Source organism: Panthera leo, chromosome B4 (assembly GCF_018350215.1).
Source record: "Panthera leo isolate Ple1 chromosome B4, P.leo_Ple1_pat1.1, whole genome shotgun sequence".
NCBI classification, from domain to species: domain Eukaryota; kingdom Metazoa; phylum Chordata; class Mammalia; order Carnivora; family Felidae; genus Panthera; species Panthera leo.
This window is the reverse complement of record NC_056685.1, coordinates 23,877,359-23,898,803: the sequence shown is the minus strand read 5'-3', so window position 1 is coordinate 23,898,803 and position 21,445 is coordinate 23,877,359. Positions and strand designations below refer to the sequence as shown.

Here is a 21,445-nt window from a genome sequence, read left to right as displayed (position 1 = left end):
TGAGCCACTTACATGTAGTAGATAATAGTATGTGGAGTCCTCAGGGTTATTTAATGTTTTGGGTTTCCGGGGCCGTCTTGGGGGCCTCAATATTTTTGGCTCTTCTTCTTTAGAGATACCTACAAGAAAGGTGATCATAAACAAGTATTCAATTACAAAGACTATTATCAAGCAAGTTTTCCTTTGGGGTAAATAAGAAATTACTTACACACAACTGGGGCTCAAGCTGGGAGAAAGAGGAAATACCTTTGTGCCCCCAACCAACCCTTATCATATTTCTTACCCTGTGTTCCTTCTGATTGTCTGGTGGTCTGGGGCTTTGAGAGGTAAGGGAAAGGAAAAAAGGGGAAGAAAAGAAATGCATGCCTTGGTAGTATGGAATAGTGTGCAGCAGTTCAGAGGATGAAGGGGAGAGGAGTCAGAGCTGCCAGAAAAATCTTTAAAAAGGAGTATTATGCCGGGGCGCCTGGGTGGCTCAGTTGGTTAAGCGTCTGACTTCGGCTTAGGTCATGATCTCATGGTCCGTGAGTTCGAGCCCCGTGTCGGGCTCTGTGCTGACAGCTCAGAGCCTGGAGCCCGTTTCAGATTCTGTGTCTCCCTCTCTCTCTGCCCCTCCCCTGTTCATGCTCTGTCTCTGTCTCAAAAATAAATAAATGTTAAAAAAAATTAAAAAAAGGAGTATTATGCCAATTATTTAAAGAAGAGTTAATACCTATTTTTCTTAAACTATTCCAAAAAATAGAAAAGGAAGGAAAACCTCCAAATTCATTCTATGAGGCCAGCATTACCCTGATACCCAAACTAGATAAAGACATCACAAATGAAAAGAACTACAGGTCCATTATCTCTGATGAACACAGATGTAAAAATCCTCAACAAAATACTATCAGACTGAATCCAACAATACATTAAAAAAAATAATTCACTACGATCAACTGCGATTTATTCCTGGGCTGTAAGGGTGGTTCAATATTCACAAATCAATCGCTGTGATACGTCACATCAATAAAAGCAAGGATAAGTACCATATAATCATTTCAATAGATGCAGAAAGAGCATTTGACCAAGTACAGCATCAATTCATGATAAAAACTCTCAACTAAGTAGGTTTAGAGGGAGCATATCTTAATGTAACAATGGTCACATATAAAAAATCCAATCCTAATTAATTGCTAATTATTAAGCTAATATCATCCTCAATGGGGAAAAAGTGAGCTTTTCCTCTAAGATCAGGAACAAGACAAGGATGTCCATTCTCACCACTGCTGTTCAACATAGTACTGCAAGTCCTAGCCACAGCAACCAGACAACAAAAAGAAATAAAAGGCATCCAAACTGGCAAAAGAGAAGTAAAACTTTCACTACTTCCAGATGACAGGATACTCACTGTACAAAACCTGAAAGACTCACCAAAAAAATGCTAGAACTGATAAACGAATTCAGTAAAGTTTCAGGATACAAATCAGTGTACAGAAATCTGTTGCATTTCTATACACCAATGATGAAGCAGCAGAAAGATAAATTAATAGAAATCAATCCCATTTACCATTGCACTAAAACTAATAAGATACTTAGGGATAAACCTAAACAAAGAGGTAAAAGACTTGTACTCTGAAAATTATAAAACAGTGATGAAAGAAACTGAGGAGAACACACAGAAAATGGAAAGATATTCCATGCTCATGGATTAGAAGAACAAATATTGTTAAAATGTCTACTATCGAAAGCAATCTACACATTTAATTCAATCTCTATCAAAATACCAATAGAATTTTTCACAAACCTAGAACAAAGAATCCTAAAACTTGTATGGAACTACAAAAGACCCTGAATAGTCAAAGCAACCTTGAAAAAGAAAAGCAAAGTCAGAGGCATCACAATTATAGACTTCAAGTTATCTTACAAAGCTGTAGTAATCAAAACAGTATGGTACTGGCACAAAAACAGACACATAGATCAATGGAACCCAGAATTATAGGGTGAATTAATTTTTGACAAAGCAGGAAAGAGTACTCAATGGGAAAAAGATGGGAGAAGATATTTGCAAGTGACATATCTGACAAAGAGTTAGTATCCAAAATATATCTAAAACTCAACACCCCACAAATGAATAATCCAATTAAAAATGGGCAGAAGACATGAATAGACATTTTCCCTAAGAAGACATACAGACGGCCAACAGACACACGAAAAGATGCTCAACATCACTTACCATCAGGGAAATGCAAATCAAAACTACAATGAGATATCACCTCATACCTATCAGAATGGCTAAAATCAACAACACAAGAAACAGCAGGTGTTAATGAGCATGTGGAGAAAGGAGAAAAGAGAAAGGAGAACTTTCTTGCCCTGTTGGTGACAATGCAAACTGGTGCAGCTGCTCTGGAAAACAGTATAGCGTTCCCTCAGGAAGTTACAAATAGAACTACCCTACCATCCAGCAATTGCACTACTGGGTATTTACTGAAAGAATGCAAAAACACAAATTCAAAGGGACACATGCACCCCCTGATGCTTATAGCAGCATTATTTACAATAACCAAATTATGGAAACAACCAAGTGTACATTGATAGATAAATGGATAAAGATATCTTTCTATATCTATATCTATATATAGATAGATATAGATTTTTTTTTATGTTTATTTTTTATTTTATTTTATTTTTTTAATATATGAAATTTACTGTCAAATTGGTTTCCATACAACACCCAGTGCTCATCCCAAAAGGTGCCCTCCTCAATACCCATCACCCACCCTGCCCTCCCTCCCACCCTGCCCTCCCTCCCACCCCCCATCAACCCTCAGTTTGTTCTCAGTTTTTAAGTCTCTTATGCTTTGGCTCTCTCCCACTCTAACCTCTTTTTTTTTTTTTTTTCCTTCCCCTCCCCCATGGGTTTCTGTTATGTTTCTCAGGATCCACATAAGAGTGAAACCATATGGTATCTGTCTTTCTCTGTATGGCTTATTTCACTTAGCATCACACTCTCCAGTTCCATCCATGTTGCTACAAAAGGCCATATTTCATTTTTTCTCATTGCCACGTAGTATTCCATTGTGTATATAAACCACAATTTCTTTATCCATTCATCAGTTGATGGACATTTAGGCTCTTTCCATAATTTGGCTATTGTTGAGAGTGCCGCTATAAACATTGGGGTACAGGTGCCCCTATGCATCAGTACTCCTGTATCCCTTGGATAAATTCCTAGCAGTGCTATTGCTGGGTCATAGGGTAGGTCTATTTTTAATTTTCTGAGGAACCTCCACACTGCTTTCCAGAGCGGCTGCACCAATTTGCATTCCCACCAACAGTGCAAGAGGGTTCCTGTTTCTCCACATCCTCTCCAGCATCTTAGATAGATATAGATTTAATTGACTACTACTCAGCCATGAAAAGGAATGAAATCTTGCCATTTGCAATAATATGAGTGGAACTAGAGAGTATTATGCTAAGCAAAATAAGTCGTTCAGAGAAAGACAAATACCATATTATTTCACTTACATTGGAGTTTAAGAAACAAAACAAATGATAAAAGGAAAAAAGAGAGAGAGAGAGAAAGGCAAACCAAGAAATGGATTCTTAACTATACAGAACAAACTGATGGTTACCAGAGGGGAGGGTGGGAGGGGTGAAATAGGTGATGGGGATTAAGAAGTGCACTTGTGATGAGCACCAGGTGCTGTATGGAAGTGTTGAATCACTATATTGTACACCTGAAATTAATAGTACGCTGTATGGTAACTAACAGGAATTTAAATAAAAACTTTAAAAAAGGGCATTATACCAATAGAATCTTGCTGTAATTCCCCCAACCACCAGCCTTACACAGTGACTCATCCGTCTAAGCACTGCACATTCTCCACTTCAAGGACCATCTCCTATGTTACGCCCAAACAAGAACACAGCTCATTTTCAGGCTTGACTGCCTTATAAATGTAGAACCTCAAACTATTCGAATCTTCAGACCTAACTTTAAAAACCTTTACCAAGAAAGAATAAAGTTTGTTGTCTTTTTCTACTCTGTCAGTATAGCCAAATTCTCAAAGCCATAGCAACATCATCAGAGCTTCTGACGATCTGTATACTTGGCTTCACATTTATAGAGCTAATGAGCCTCTCCTGAAGTATTTCTGTCTGTTTTGACCACTGCATCCCCTGATTGCACTTGTGCAGAAATGTCCGTTCAATGGATATGTCAGAATCAGGGTGGGAGTAGAGTATGGGTGCTTTTTGGAGAATGACTTATATTCAACATACACCTGAGCATACATTTCTTAGCTGGACTTAAAGGCAGTTATAGATCATTATTTCGTATAATACAGGGGCAGGAATGATTCCTAATCTAGATGTAGAAACACAGAGAAACTGAATTTCTCCAAACTATGCTAACCAAGTCAAGTCAAACAGAATCAAATCAATGAATATCTACATTATGTGTTAACAGCCGTGACTGGTAGTGCTGATCAGTTTTAACCGGGATAGAGACTCACACAGATGTCTACCTTCCTAGTCTCATGCCCAATGTACTAGGTGAACCTACAGCATTCATATTCTCACATAATCCAGCTCATTCATTTCAAGATCTATGGGAAATTGCTGGATGACACAGATCAGCTAGCTGTGACTATTTCAGAGAGGTGTAATGCATGGAGCAATCAGAGAAGCATGAAATGTTACATATGACAACCAGACGTTCCTGTTCTCTTTCAAATAAGACAAAACAACACGAAATCTTTGTTAATGAGACCATGCTAATAGAGATTAGTAATAGACAAGAAGAGTGAAACCATTCTCCAACCAAACTCTGCACATTATTTCTGCATCACCTTCTGTTCTCTTTTTCCCTTCTTCTTCACAGGAATAGACAGAGGAGGTGGAGGGAATCCAAATATCTGAGCCCTGTCTGATCCTGTCCTAGACTGTCCCAGGCACAAGGAAAGACAGTAAAAGCTGGATTCTTGCCACCACTTCAAGTGATGGTCTTTTTATTTTTTTCGTTCTCTTTGCTAATCATCTTTCTCAGTGCTGATTATTAAAAAGCTTCCATGGCTCTTGCAAAGTCTTACCATTTTAAAATGTATTGGTGATATCCACTTATATTATTCATTTGAGTCTGAACGGCAAAAAACATAAAAATATAGTATGGAGTTACTATGTTTTTAGAAGCATGAAACTGATCTGTGACTACATTTTAACTTGACTTTAATGTTACTTAGAGTCCAAATTGAAATATCAGAGGATTACTATTGTAACAGAAATTAATCAAACTGAAGGTGGCAAAGAATCTGAATAAGTGCCAGGGGAGTGGAAAACAAAACAGATTCTGGGAATAAGCAGAGTCTTGCTCTTAGCTCCGTTGTCTCACCAAATGTTCCCCATTCAATCTGATTTCTACTACCAAAACTATTGAAACTGCCTTCTAGAAAGTCAAGGGTGACCACTCTATTGACAAATACAAAGGCCCTTTATCTGTCCCTCTATGGCTGACTTCTTCATTATTTAACATTATTGACCATCCCTGGCCTTCATGGCTGAGGATGAGGTTTCTGAAGAGGACACCCCTTCTCTTATTTACCACTGTATTCCTGGCACATGAGGAAGTGCTCGACAGGTAGGTCCTTAAGAAAATTTTGCTGGATGAGTAAATAATCGCTTTGCCTCCTAGACTGAATCACTCCCCTCTTTGTTTCTTGAATTTCCCACAGGGTACTCAATACTGATGACTGTCTGATACCCAGCTCATGTTGGGTGTTCTCACCCTGTCAGAGCTCCTGCCCCAATTTCTCATCTCCTATTCAGTACTTCCATCTCAAACTCTCAGGCTCAAATGAACCAGTGGTCACTTTTCTTCTCCATCTAGGAATCTGTATACCACAAGCTTAATGGCCTGGCACCATTGTTTCTGCAGCTCTCCCCCCAACCCCAGCAAATACTGATACCACCTTTGCCTTATCCCTCTTGTTCCTTTCCTATAAACAGACAATCATCAATCAACTTCTGTCATTTTTTTGATACATTTTTTAAGCTTCTCATTTAATAATTGTGGCAGAGTCTTAATCTGTTCTCCAGGCTTCATCTCACAAATGAAGACCAGACTTCTCTTCCTTAAATATCATGTTAATTATGAAGTTTCATTTCCCAGAAATTTATGATGCTTTTTTGGCTTCTTTGATTAAGGCTAAACTTCTCCTAAATCCAGATTACTTACAATCTCAGCAGTTCCGATTTTATCACCCGCTTCTCCCCAGCACGAACTATCTCCTCTGGTCGACTTACCTCACTGGAACCTGACACACCATGTTCATAGCTATCACTCTGCTTATTTTAATCTTCTCATAGAAAAGCCTTCCACAGCCTCACTGAAATCTGAAGCATGCTTCCAGTGCCCGTCTCCAGTGCTAGCTCTTCCAAGAAGCTCTCACTTACCGTCCAGTGATTCCCCCTCTCAGGGAATACCAATAGTACTTACAGGCTGTATAGATCATTTGAGATGCCCCCTCAAAATTCATATGTTGAAGACGTAACCCCCAGTACTTCAGAGTATGGCTGTATTTAGAGAAAAGGTCTTTGAAGGGATGTGACAAGGGTGGGCCCTAATCCAATATGACCGTGTCCTTGCAAGAGGAGATTAGGACACAGACTCACAACAGAAGGAAGACCATGTAAGATATGGAGAAGACAGCCATCCAGAAACCAATGACAGTGGCCTCAGAAGAAACCAACCTTGTCAACACATTGATCTTGGATTTCTTGTCTCCAGAACTATGAGGAAACTAATTTGTTGTTTAAGCCACCCAGTCTGTGGAATGCTGTTATGCAGCCCTAAGCAAAACATAAAATATCACTATTTTTACCTGTGTTTTTTTTTTCTTTTTTTTTTTATAGTGGGGCCATAGGTTTTTGGGTGGTGGAGATCATGACTTAGGTTTTGATGTCTTCCTGACTTCCATGGTTGTTCTGCAAGTGGTAGGTATTTGGAGATGCTAAGAGGTTAGATGGATTCCATTCTACCTTATTAGAGACACAGTGGAAATTGAATTTTGTTAACTGGATCACCATTGACACTGTTCAGAAAAATAATTCCTGATGCTTTAAAGACAAGTGCAAATAGGGGAGTGAAGAAAACTCTGGAAAGAGAACCCAGAGGGCTTCAGGAACAATCCAGGGGTACAAATGTCATAACTAAAATTCAGAAGTCATTAAAAAGTAGACATATTTGGCTATGAAAAATAGATAAAAGCGTTAATATGGCAACAAAGTCAGAAGACACATGATAGATTTGGAAAACTATATTTACAACACAGATGAGAAATCAAGGGATGGTATTTCTAATACATGAAAGTGCTACAAAATGACTACAAAAATACAGACCAACAGAAAAAAGGGCAAAAGAGTTAAATAGGAAATACAGGATGAACAAATCCAAAAAGACAGTAAGTACTAGTAGACAAGGAAATAGAAATGAAAATAATGACAACATATCATTTTACTTCAGGTACATTAGCAAAGATTAAAAAGAATGAGAACAGTACTGAACCAGATGCCAGAAAAAGTATGTTCTCACAAAGTGTTGGAAGAAATGTCAACTGTTAGGGCCTTTTGGGAAAGCAGTTTATCAGAACCAAACATACCTTTCAACTCAAGAATCCTACCTGGGAACTTACCCACAAAACTAAAATCCGGGCATACAAGGACATTTTCAGAGATGTAACATTTCTCACAGTGGCAAAAAGCGAAACAAAGTGAATATCTAACAATAGAGCAAAGCTTATATAAAGCATGTTATCCAACACATGCAATATTATATTGCCAGTAATGACTTACAGCTCTTTCGGCTGATGTGCAGGGATTCCTGCTAAGGAATTGGAGAAAAGCAAGATGTATAAGTATTTCTATTATGATCCTATTTATATAAAAACAATGCATGTGTATGTGTGTGTAAATACATGTATACAGATCTGCAAAAGCTATGAAAGAATACATGCTTTATAATAAAGGTTCCCTTGAGGGGGAAGTAATGTGGGCTAGGGAGAGAGAAAAGGGGGAAGGAAACAGAAAAAAAAAACCTTTTAGTTTTTTTACACTTCATTTATGTAAAATTATAACTATGCACATAGATGTGTGTATATTATCGAGATAAAAAATGTCAAAATGAGAATTTTCAGAATTTTTGTTTAATTCTTATACCTTGCAGTATCTGCTCTAATGTTAGTTCATTGACTTTTTTTCCTTCACCAGGATAATCTGAAGGAGAGGGCTGAATGTTCTTAACAAGGTGTCTCACTTAAGATATTGCCATGCAAAGTGGGCAGCCAGTAAGTGAAAATTATTGATGAGTGTGTTCAACAGGGTCTGACTGAATTCAAATTAGATTTCTCCAGAATGTTTTGTATTTTTGAAGAGCAAACTTCCCATGAGCTTATCAGCATACAAATATTCCAGAAAGGCAAGCTGATTTTGCCCTCTAAATTTTTGTTCTTTTAGGGGGAGTACAAACACTGTCTGCTAACGTGATTCTAACCCCTTAATTACAAAAGTGACATAAACATTTGTAATCCCCAATTAACAGCAGCATATCAATGTTGGCAGTAGCAAAATTAGGTTTGTGACTCTTTTGTGTGATGTGCATGATAAATATTAGCTTGTAAAGGTTATTGCTATATTAAATAGCCAGAAGGTAAAATATTTATTTGTATTATAGTTCTGTTAATAATTTAGGTGTTTTAGTTCACGGGGAATGCACATTTCTTTGAATAAGGAAAGGACAAACAGCTCAACATTTTTCATTTGGAAGAAAGCATAAAACTCATTGGTAATATTTGCTTTAGAAAACTATCTCAGTATTATTCTTATTTTAATTATAATTAACTATTTTACTTAAGTATGCATTCCGAGTATAATTTGTGTAAGTGTCATGTCTAAATCAGATATTAGCAGAACAGAAATGCCCTTATATGGTATTGTAGTTTCTGCTTTAAGAAGTCAAGTTTTTAGTTTTTTTTTTTTTTTTTTGTAAATTTCCACATACTGCTGACAGTCTGTGAACTTTAAGCAATATATATTTATACTTATATTTATATTTATATTTATATTTATATTTATATTTATATTTATATAGTTGACCTACAGGAAATCTTAAAAGGGAGGAATATTCATTGCTGAATATTAAGGGCAGGATTCACACAGTCAGGGTTGCAACTTGCCTTCCAGAAGCTTCTGTTTCTGCCTTTCCTCTCATTTGACCTTTGGCCAGTCTAGCCAGTCTGGAAGAGACTGGATACAGGTTTTGAACTTGTGTGCCAGTCAGTTCCATACTGCTCCTCTCTGCTTTGCGCTGCTCGTGCTCTGAGCTCCTGGAGCCACTTTCATGTCTCATGGTTACCCTGCATTTGGCTACTTGCTTTACTCTATGGTCTATCTGTGTTCTCTGGAGTCTACCTGAGGTGAAGGGTTGTAAGATAGGCGCTTCTCCTACTCTGAGTTGTCCTTAACACTTTGGGGATGCCTTACCATTCACTGGATCTGACTCACAGGCTTCCTCTGACCTTCTCGATAGGCAGCTATGGGCCCCTGTCCCCATATGGGACTGCTCAAGCCATTCCTTTGGCTCCTTCTTCTCTACCAACCAAACACTGATGCCCTAGAGGCAACTTACACCTGTACTTGTTCTGTAGGTCATGGGCTTTTAAGCTTTTTGCCACTCTCTGATTTGGGCATATTGCACAAATATCTAGAACCTTTAAAACTGAGCCTTTACTTTTTATTTTTTATTTTTTTTAATATATGAAATTTATTGTCAAATTGGTTTCCATACAGCACCCAGTGCTCATCCCAAAAGATGCCCTCTTCAATGCCCATCACCTACCCTTCCCTCCCTCCCATCCCCCCATCAACCCTCAGTTTGTTCTCAGTTTTTAAGAGTCTCTTATGCTTTGGCTGTCTCCCACTCTAACCTCTCTTTTTTTTTTTTTCCTTCCCCTCCCCCATGGTTTTCTGTCCAGTTTCTCAGGATCCACGTAAGAGTGAAACCATACGGTATCTGTCTTTCTCTGTATGGCTTATTTCACTTAGCATCACACTCTCCAGTTCCATCCACGTTGCTACAAAGGGCCATATTTCATTCTTTCTCATTGCCACGTAGTACTCCATTGTGTATATAAACCACAATTTCTTCATTCATTCATCAGTTGAGCCTTTACTTTTTAAATTATACTTCTAGGTATAGGTAAGGTGCTGCCCCCAGCCTGTCCCTCGTGTCTCTTTTAGTTATGCTACAGGAGAAACAGAGGAGAATTAAGTAGCTCTGTTTGTAGGTGGGCCGAGGTACATGCCCTCTAGATTACCATTTGTCTCCTGGACACAATCACTACATATCTGCTGTGTAGTGCTGGCATGTTTGTTGGGCTGAGGTCTTGGACTAGTCTTCAAAGACCAGTTTGTTCTAGTTATCGGGTTGGTTATGTTCTTACTCCCAGCCATCTTGCATACTCATGCACCATCATCAAACCAGAGTGCCCTGACAGAGGCAAATGAGAGTACACACAGTGGTGCTGAGGGAGTCTTGAGAGTGCCTTCTTTGTTAGGGATGGTGACCTGTCATGCTGAACTGGCAGCATGTGTCCTGTGTTTGGCCACAGGACTATGGAGATGGTCAGACACCAAAATATACACTTCCTTGCCTGGAGAAGGGCATTGGAGGCCCCCTAATGACATCTTGGTTATTTTTCAAGATCATATTGATCTTAATCCATCTGAAAAACACTTAAGTATATAGCCTGAGGTGAAACCTATGTTAATTTTCCGCAAGAGAGCCACATTTGAGAAAATTATTCATTGTTCGTAGTCACTTTCTCAGATTGGCCTTTTGAAAACAGAATAGAAGGACATTATCTGATTTTAAACAGGCAATCTTTAGTTGCCTTCTGCTCCTCCTTTATAACACACATTAGGTGGTTCCTATGAAGGTGAGGTGAAATACACTATTTTTAATGTCATTGTTCCTTATTGGAGCATGTCAAGGAAGCAAGGAGCATGGCTGGAGGAAATGTCAAGCAAGCTTTCAGTGACTCAAGACAGCCTGGGAACAAAGATGACATACCTGGAGATGACGCTCTCGTCTTACTGCACGTGGCTGTGGAAGCTCTGAACCAGGCTGCGGTCACATTATTCAGATTCCTAATTTTATACAGAAGTGGACTCTGAAGGTCCAAGTCAATGAAGGATGGAGAGGGCCCACTCTACCGGCAGTTGCTTACTCAGCCAGTCCACTCAGCTTTTCTAGAGCTTTTCACGTAGGTGCTCTTGTCAATGAACCACCTCACACGGTGGAAGATTAAGCTGATTATTTACAGTGTTCAAATTCCAGTTCTGTAATATTTCATCCCGTAGTTGGATTAGCTAGCAGTTTTCCAAGGTTGTTCTTTGAGAAATGAATTTTTGGGACTGTTAATATTCCATCTGTGAATGTGTCATTACTTATTAATAATTTTCTTATGGCCTCATTTTATTTTTTGCCATGTACATAAATTTTTCTTTTTCAGTTCTGATTATTTCCTTAGGCTGTAAATCCTAATAAGTGGGTTTACTGGGTCAATGATACAAACTATTTCTATTTTTTTATGTTGCCAAATCACTTTACATGAAACCTGGACTCTGCGGTCTTACCATTAGTGTTTGAGAATAGTTACATTGGCACATTCTCATCACTGTTAAATGTTTTTTCATCCTTGACATTTTGAGGAGTAAAAAATAGTAATTTTGTTGTAATTTGTATTTTTATTTCTAGGGTAGTCATCTATAGGTTTAGGTGGCATTTGCATTTGTTCTTCTATAAATAAATCAATGTCTTGTGCCCAATTTTCCATTGCGGGGTGTTAACGTTTTTCCTAATTATTTGTAAGAGCCTTTTGTGCATTACACATGCTAACCCTTTTCCATTTGTTCTAAGGTTTTTATCCAGTTTGTATTTAGTTAACTTCTAATGCTTTCTAATCTCTGGAAGGTTTAAATGTTTACGCAGTCCAAAGCTATCACATCTTTTCTCTGTAATTCCTTTTATTACTTCTTATGTTTTATCCCTTCCTAAGAAGAGATTGTGAAACCATCATCTGGTTGCTTTTGGTTTATTTATTACAATGAAATCATTAATATATGTGGGAAATATTTGGGTGTTCAGCATAATGTAAGATTATCTTATTTCTTCTCTCCAAATTAGAAAACAATTAAGCATTATTCATCTATTTCTTATTGTTTTGGTTTTTGTGGCAGGTTTTTATAGATACCAGGGTCAATTGTAGGGGTATCCTGTCTGTCTTATTAATATGTAGTTGATTTTTATAACAGAAGCATATGATTTTAATTATTGTAGCTCTATAGTATTCATTTTTCTATCTAATAGAGAAAGTCCTCATTTCTAATTATTCTTTTTTCCTGAAATTTACCAATGATTTTTAGGGACATTTTCTTAAGTTCTAAAGAAAATCTCATACAGATTGCATGAGGTTTTCTTTTTAAACCTTGAAATTAATTTTAGAAGTCATGTTTACATTATTTCCAGAGAGCTCTTTTTTCCATTATACACTTTTATGGGAAAGAATGCCCACATATCTATATATCCTTGCTGAATTCTATTGTTAGTACCAATCATTTTGGTTCATTCTTTGCATTTTTAAGATCAAAATTCATGTTGTCTACTAATGCCTTTACACCTTATCTTTTTGTTTTCAATAGTTATGCTTTTGTAGAAACTTCTGTTTGCGGCCTTGTTGCATCATGTAGAAATTGCCAAATAATGTAAAAAAGTGTCGCTAGAATACTTAATCTCACTTTCTAATGGAACTGCTTCCAGTGTTTTACAGCTAACAATGATGTTGACAATTGGCTTAGGAAATATATCTTTATATTATTAAAGAATTTCCTTCTATTTTTAATTTAGTAAGAGCTCTGCTTTTCATCAGGACCAGGTGTTATTTTTTTGAAGTGTTTCAGCATTTATCTAGATGACTCTTTTCTTTTGACCTTTTGATACTGTGTTACATTAATATATTCTATTTGGAAAGTCTTTTAATGTAATATTGTACTCAGTTAGTTAGTACTGCACTTAGGAGTGTTACCTCTGCACTAAGTTAGTTAGTACTGCATTTAGGAGTGTTACCTCTAAATCTCTGAGATTGACTCAAGGCTAAATTCCCTCTTTTCCTCTCCCCCCCCCCCCCACCCGCTGCCACGCGCTCCCTTCCTTCCTTAAATGTTATTTGTCAGACTTTGGTTTCAGGGTACATGACCTTCATAAAATAGGTAACTTTCTATATTATTCTTTGTTTCTTAAACAGATTGCATATTATGGGAATTATCTGTCCAAGAACTTTAAATGCAATTGTGTAAAATACTCAGGTTCTTGTCAACTTTTCCTTTATAGACATATCATCATATTGGCTAATTTCTTTTTCGAAATTTATGTTTCAGACCCAGATTGTGTTTGTGAAATTGATTGCATTGAGTATAAGATTTTAGTATTATCAACTGTATTTGTTGTAATCTCTTATTTCTAAGTTTTTTGGTGGATTCTTTTTTAAGTAATTAATTAGGAATTTATTTTGTTGTTTTATTTTCAAAAAAACATTATCCTAGTTTCATTTAGATATTTGGTGTATTTTGTCTTATTGTAATTATTATTTTTTTTTTTTCCTGGTGTTGAAGAACATCTAATTTTCCTTAAAAATTTCTCAACTTACATTCTTTTTTCATTATTTTCTCTCAATTAATAATGAAAACATGTAATGATTTGAATTTTCCTATGAGTATAGGCCTGGCTGCCTCCCATTCATCATTTTTATATGTGACTATTTTCATTTTTATTAATTCAAAATAATTTATAGTTCTAATTATAATTTCTTTACTTCAGATTATCTTATTGATTTTTAATTTGCTGATCTGTGGTTTTCAATTCTATCTCAATTGCATTATGGTCAGAAAGTGTAATCTGGTTCAATTATGATTTGGGGGAGTTTGTGGACTGGCCAGTATGTCTAGTTATAAGAAAAAAATTTTAGGGGTGCCTGGGTGGCTCAGTCGGTTAAGCGTCTTCCTTTGGCTCAGGTCATGATCTCACAGTTTGTGAGTTCGAGCCCTATATTGGGCTCTGTGCTGACAGCTTGGAACCTGGAGCCTGTTTCGGATTCTGAGTCTCCCTCTCTCTCTGCCCCTCCCCTGCTCACTTGTGTGCTCTCTCTCTCAAAAGTAAATAAACATTAAAAACATTTTTAAAAAAATTAAAAAAATTTAAAATACATTAGATACTTGAAAAAAGTTATTTTCTCTATAGGATATGAAATTATAAATATATTATACATGAACTTACCTTGTTGATTACACTACTGTATTAACTATGCTATATAATTTCTCTGTGAATTGATCTCAAGTAGCTAAGTAATATGGTGTCAAAATATGTAAAGAAAAAACTCAGTTTCTAGTGCTGCTATTATTGGTCTTTTTGTGTGCATTTTAATCAAAACTTTAATGGGAAGTTGAGGGGGGGATTACATTGTTCATTACTCTCCTGATTCCATGTTAGCTCCATGTTCTTCCTAGTTTAGAATAGGTACAAAGTATGGAATGAGGAGAAATAATTTGAGTGTAGAAAAGTGTAGCTGTTTCCATTGAAGGCTTCTAGGTCAAGTATTTTGTCTGAACTAATTCAGTTAACTCATCAAAAATCCACACTTCAGAGCGTAAACTTATGTAAGATAAACTGTTTAATATGATTAGTGTTTAATATGTAGTTAAATACTGAAAATAAATGATTCTCGCTGAATTGTAAGATTGTAAATAATATCATTTAATTTTATATACTGAGTTTTTTTAAGAGACCTGGAGAGTTGGTATTACTTCTTATGAAGAAAGAGGAATAGCAAATGAATTCAGGTAGATAAGTGTTAGGTGGGAAGCAATACAACTTTTGAAATCTCTTTACCTTCTACTCTTAACAAAAAAAATAATACTATAAAATATATAACCCAGCATTATTTGAACTACCTGGCTTTCACATGAATGTAAGCATGTTTATAGATGCAGGTGGACATCTATTCTTGGATAGTTTGCAAAATGCATTTCTAGGTGCCAGCATTAAATGGCAAGATGACAGGCAGTCCTTAAAAATAAAGCAGATCAAACCTACATCATAGTAACTGAAAATATAAAGCATTATTGCATGGATCTAAATGCCATAAAAATTTAGAAATAAATGGAAAATTGTAAGTTTTGTCCCCCCTGACATTTACTCTGAAAGCAACATAAAAGCGTTTGTATTATATCCACTGTTTGTGTGCATGGCAAGGGGCAGCTTTGATCTAGTGTTGAATTTTCTGTTGATATTAAGTAGATGAAGCATGGGAATTACAATAGCATTCTTATTTGTTAACCTTGCAACCCATTAAAAAATTACAGCCTGTTGGATAGTCATAGCTTCTTTGTAAAAGGAGAGAAAGAGAATATGCTTTTGTGTTACCCGAATCTATTTGTCCTAGAATTAATCTTTTTTCTTCTCTTCACAGTGGTCAAAACAAATCGCCAGGTGTACCATAATTAAGAAGAAAAACATCCCCCCCCCACCACCACACTATTCAGGGAGTAATAATGCAATGTCATTGTATACTTATGAATACAACAGCATTTATTAGGATCTACGACCCAACGGCCATGCTCCAGTTACACATATCCTACACTACATTTCTCTCAACAAAAATGCAGGTACAATTAGCTCATATCAGTTTCAATTTATTACAACTGTTATCAAAACAAAGATATAAAATAAGTAGTTCATGTGCTTACCTTATTTTATTTTTAAACTTCATAACTAGATGCTCAGTTTTCATTTGGACATTATTTTACCTCGACACTTGTGCACATTAAAAAGATACGTCTCCCAGAAAAAGAAACCTTGCAGAGTAAGGTTAGAGCTTGTTACAATTAATTTGAAAAACTTAATTATCTTCCTGGACTATCCATGTTTTCTAGGGCTTTCTTTAGAATAGGTAAGAAGTTTCCCTAGCTACTTTATATAATCCACCTACGGCTTACTGAGTTCTTACAACAGAGTTCGGTGTAGCAAATAGTTGAAGGTGCCTATGGATTTGTGAGAATCGTGAGAGAATTAAAATTTCAGATGACTCTTAGCCTTATTTTAATGACGGAGGTGTTTGTAAATGAGCTTGATTTTGTTTTCCCAAGTGAAATTTTTCATGGGGCGGGGCATGGTTTGCCATGAAGGTCGGTACCGTAGGGGCGGCCTGCTGAACCTAAACTAAGAGCACATCAGCTAAATCTGCCTCCACAGGTGAGGGCAGCTGCTTGGACTGCAAGGTGCCAAATTCGGGGGTTGGTTATCCTGTTGGTCTAAGGAGACAGGTCGTCTATATATTATAAGAACTTTTTTTCTTTCGGACTGGAGGAGTCTAAAATCAGATAATATACACAAATCCGTGAACATTCAAAGAATGTAATGTGGGGCGCCTGGGTGGCTCAGTCGGTTAAACTGTTGACTCTTGATTTTGGCTCAGGTCACGATCTCATGGTTCGTGAGTTCAAGCCCCACGCTGGGCTCTGCGCTGACAGTGTGGAGCCTGCTTGGGATTCTCTCTCTCTCCCTCTTTCTCTGTTTCCTCCCTGCCTTGTGCTCTCTCTCTCAAAATAAATAAACTTAAAAAAAATAAAGAATGTAATGTTACATTTTTTTTGTTTTTATAAAAACTATACTTTCAAATTTTCACTCCTCTGGTCACTATAGTTTGTTCCACTGTAATTCAAGGAGGAAATTAAACAGCTTTCTGGCCAATTAATAAGCAGTTACTGAACGTCTACTGTGTGATGAAGGTATGCTAGGGTAACAGAAAAATGAGTGCACAGTAGCATATGACATGGCATAGGGTTGAAAATCTCTTTGAGGAGGAAAACACTAATCTACACCAAATACCTCTGAAGTTAAATAAGTACATGCTGACTTATTTAACTGATAATCTACTTCCTCCAAGTGTGCACCTGCCTACCTGTGTGAACTCTGTGATGCCTGAAGGTGTATGAAGATAACTGAGAAAATCACTAGAGCTGGAGGAATAGGGAATGGGTGGTAGGAATTCCTGGTTTAAATGTGGTTAGGAGGGGGGCGTTTGGGTGGCTCAGTCAGCCAAGCGTCCAACTTCAGTTCAGGTCAGATCTTGGGGCCTGTGGGTTCGAGCCCCATGTCGGGCTCTGTGTGGACAGCTCAGAGCCTGGAGCCTGCTGCGGATTCTGTGTCTCCCTCTCTCTCTGCCCCTCTTCTGCTTGTGCTCTGTCTCCCTCTCTCCCAAAAGTAAACAAACATTAAAAAAATAAGTGCGGTTAGGAGACTGGCAAACTTGTGCTGTTTTATAAAGAAAACAAGAGTCCAAAACTTAGGTTGGAGTTTTCCTATCCTGAGGTGAGACAAGCCCATCCAAAGGTACAATGAAATGGATCTAGAACCATTGCAGGGATTAAATACTGACCAAGCAATATCTGGCTCAGTGTGTGACCTCAGTTGGAATTCTTTATATTTGCCATAAACTTTCATAGACTAGTCAAGAAATTTTTTAAACTTGCAGAGATCACTAAAATATATGAACATAGAGTATACCCAATGATAAAGCCTAGCAGATGTTGTGAGTGTAATCTCCCAAAATGCAGCACAATGAACATTTGCATCCCCTTTTCCATCTGTATCTATTCTAATATTAAAAAACTCTGGGGAGTTTAGTAAATAATTCCTAATGCATAGGAAATTCAGTGGAGACTTTATAATTCTCTTCTTGTTCGGTCAGTATCATTCTACACAACACCCTAAAAACCTTCTTACTGGGGCTTCTAATGTGCTAGGCTCCGTGGTGTTCTTCCCAGCTCTCTGGTTGCTCCTCTTTGCTGGTTCCTCTCTCCCTGATCTGTATGTGTCTGAACTCTTGCTCTAGACTTTCTTCTCTTGTGATTGGTGGACTTCCTGAATGACCTCACGGCTTCAGGTGCTACGCACTTATCCACCTGTCTGTTGACTAACCTCTGCATCTGTTTACCTACTCAGCCTCACTGCATCTGAACCACCATCACCTCTTGCTGGTCTTCCATGTTTATCCTTTGTGCCATCAAATTCTATCCCTACGATGCAATCCAAAGGATCTTTCAAAAATGCAGTTGTCTATGGCAGGGTTGAGTATCCACTGTACAACAATTCAGATGTACAAAAATGTAACCTGAGTCTCTTAAAACCAGACTTAATTTTTACCTCTTGGTGTTCGTTTCCATTTTCTACTGTTACATTATTTTTTAGAAGTTTATTTATTTTGAGAAAGAGTGTGTGTGAGTGTGCAAGCAGGGTAGGGGTATAGAAAGAGGGAGAGAGGGAATCTGAAGCTGATAGTATGGAGTCTGATGTGGGGCTCAATCCCACGAACTGTGAGATTGTGACCTGAGCTGAAACCAAGTGTCAGACGCTTAACCGACTGAGTCACCCAGGTGCCCTTCTACTGTTAACATTGTTTTTAACGAATCCTAGTTAAACTCAGTCTCTTTCAATTTTCTTAATGTGTTATGAGTAAACTTAGTAATTTTAGGTTTCTGACACTCCTCTTTTCTCCCTGGGTCACATCTAGGTTGGGGTTGGCAGACTTTTACAGCCTCACGGTGTCAATGAAAATAGTCCATCTGCTCTGTAGTTATTCCCAGATTTTCATCAGCATCTGCTGAGAGTGACTGCTATCTAGTCTCTGGTCACTGGCATCTACTACTTCTGCCAATGTCCTCCCTTTCTCCTTGGTTCTGGGTTGTCAGGTCCACCCAGATCCTCTCGGTCCTCAGGCCACATCACGCTCTCTTGCAGGCTCTTCCTCTGCTACTCTCAGGGACACAGGACAACTCAGATGTTTGCCAAGTTAGCCTTAAAGCAGTGGAGTATAATATGTAACCTCTCTACGTGTGTTCAGAACAAAAAGCGCTCCCTCTAAACCTGGGGTCAAAGAAATGTCACTGAATAACAATTCTCCCCCTAGAAGCTAAAAATTTATCTCTGATATTTTTGTTAGGTCCATTTAAAAACAAATAATCCAGTGAAGAAATGGGCAGAAAACATCAATAGACACTTTTCTAAAGAAGACATCCAGATGGCAAACAGGCACATGAAAAGATGCTCAACGTCACTCCTCATCAGGGAAACACAAATCAAAAACACACTCAGATATCACCTCACGCCAGTCACAGTGGCCAAAATGAACAAATCAGGAGACTATAGATGCTGGAGAGGATGTGGAGAAACAGGAACCCTCTTGCACTGTTGGTGGGAATGCAAACTGGTGCGGCCACTCTGGAAAACAGTGTGGAGCTTCCTCAAAAAATTAAAAATAGACCTACCCTATGATGCAGCAATAGCACGGCTAGGAATTTACCCAAGGGATACAGGAGTGCTGATGCATAGGGGCACTTGTACCCCAATGTTTATAGCAGCACTCTCAACAATAGCCAAATTATGGAAAGAGCCTAAATGTCCATCAACTGATGAATGGATAAAGAAATTGTGGTTTATATATACAATGGAATACTACTTGGCAATGAGAAAGAATGAAATATGGCCTTTTGTAGCAACGTGGATGGAACTGGAGAGTGTTATGCTAAGTGAAATAAGTCATACAGAGAAAGACAGATACCGTATGTTTTCACTCTTATGTGGATCCTGAGAAACTTAACAGAAGTCTGTGGGGGAGGGGAAGAAAAAAAAAGAGGTTAGAGAGGGAGAGAGCCAAAGCATAAGGGACTCTTAAAAACTGAGAACAAACTGAGGGTAGATGGGGGGTGGGTGATGGGTATTGAGGAGGGCACTTTTTGGGATGAGCGCTGGGTGTTGTATGGAAACCAGTTTGACAATAAGTTTCATATCAAAAAAAATAAAAAAATAAAAAATGTCAGATTGAAGAATAAAGTGAACTAATTCGACTTTCTAATCATATTCTAATCATTTAGGTCTCTTCAAAGTCCCTGACAAAGCAATTTTGAGAAAGAAAAACAGAATTGGAAGCATTATACTTCCTAATTACAAGCTGTATTATAAAGTTATAGTAATCAAAAAGAGTATGATATTGGCATAAAAACAGGCACCTAGACCAATGGAACAGAACAGAGAAACCAGAAATGGACCCAAGCATATATGTTTTGATATGGGCACCTGAATACACAAAGGGGAAAAGGCAATTTCTTCAACAAATGGTGCTGGAGAAACTGGATATCCACATACAAAAAGATGAATTTGGACTCATCTTGCATCACACAAAAATTCAGCTCAAAATGGATTAAAGACTTAAGCATAAAACCTGAATCCATAAAAATCCTAGAATACAACATAGGGAAAAGCTCTTTGACATTGGCTTTGGCAGTAAATTTTTGGCCATGATAACAAAAGCACAGAAAAGTGTATCAAAAAGCTTCACTATAGCAAAGGAAACCATTAACAAAATAAAAAGGCAATGTATGGAATAGGAGAAAGTATTTGAAAACCATGTATCAGATAAAGAGTTAATATCAGATAAAGAGTTAATATCCACAATATATACAGGGAACTCACACAACTCAAGCAAAACACCAAGCCACCCCAATTTAAAAACTGACAAATGACCTGAAGTGACATTTTTCCAAAGAAGACATACAAATGGCCAATAGTATTTGAAAAGATGTTCAATATCACTAATCATCCAGAAAACGCAAATCAAAATCACAGTGAGATTTTACTTCAACATCTGTTAGGATGGGTATTATTAAAAAGGCAAGAGAAACACACGTGGCTAGGATGTGGAGAAAGGGAACTTTTGTACGTTGTTGGTTGAAAATGTAAATTGGTACAGCCACTACAGAAAACAATATGGAGGTACCTCAAAAAATGAAAAGTAGAACTACCATATGATCCAGCAATCCCCCTTTGGATACATATCCAAAGGAAGTGAAATAAATACCTCAAATAGGTATCTGTGTTCCCATGTTCACTGCAGCATTGTTCACAATAGCCAAGATGTGAAAACAACCTAAATGTCCATCAACAGATGAATAAAGATGTCACACACACACACACACACACACACACACACACACACAAACATACACACACAGCTTCGTAGGAAGCTGCAACCCCTCCCCCACTCCTCCTTTCCCTTTAAGGACAGGGCTGAGCTGCTTGCTCAGGGACACTGCCTGGTTTCCCTGGCTTCCCTGCACCACCAATACCTCACTGCCCCACATTTACCAGGGCTGCGGCACACATAACCAAGAGGGAAGCTGAAGTCCCCACCTTTCCCCTCTGCTTCCAACTGTCAGCAGGCCATGTGGGCCTGGGTCACAGGAGGCTGTCAAACTGATGGGCATCTGGGCTCTGACTTGTGAAGCTGCTTCTTAACATCAA

The 21,445-nt window shown here is 37.8% G+C and overlaps 1 protein-coding gene across 8 annotated transcripts in view; it reads right to left on the bottom strand.

Annotated features, from left to right (window-relative positions):
- Nucleotides 1–21,445, bottom strand: part of MYO3A (myosin IIIA) — a 241,940-nt gene that overhangs the window by 13,157 nt on the left and 207,338 nt on the right. For 5 of the 8 annotated variants that reach the window (XM_042945148.1, XM_042945153.1, XM_042945149.1 and 2 more), the window contains one exon: nt 13–119. The exons of the other annotated variants lie outside the window; for them this stretch is intronic. In XM_042945148.1, coding sequence (XP_042801082.1) covers nt 13–119 — 107 coding nt within the window. The remainder of the gene's footprint in view (nt 1–12; nt 120–21,445) is intronic. 8 annotated transcript variants of the gene reach the window in all.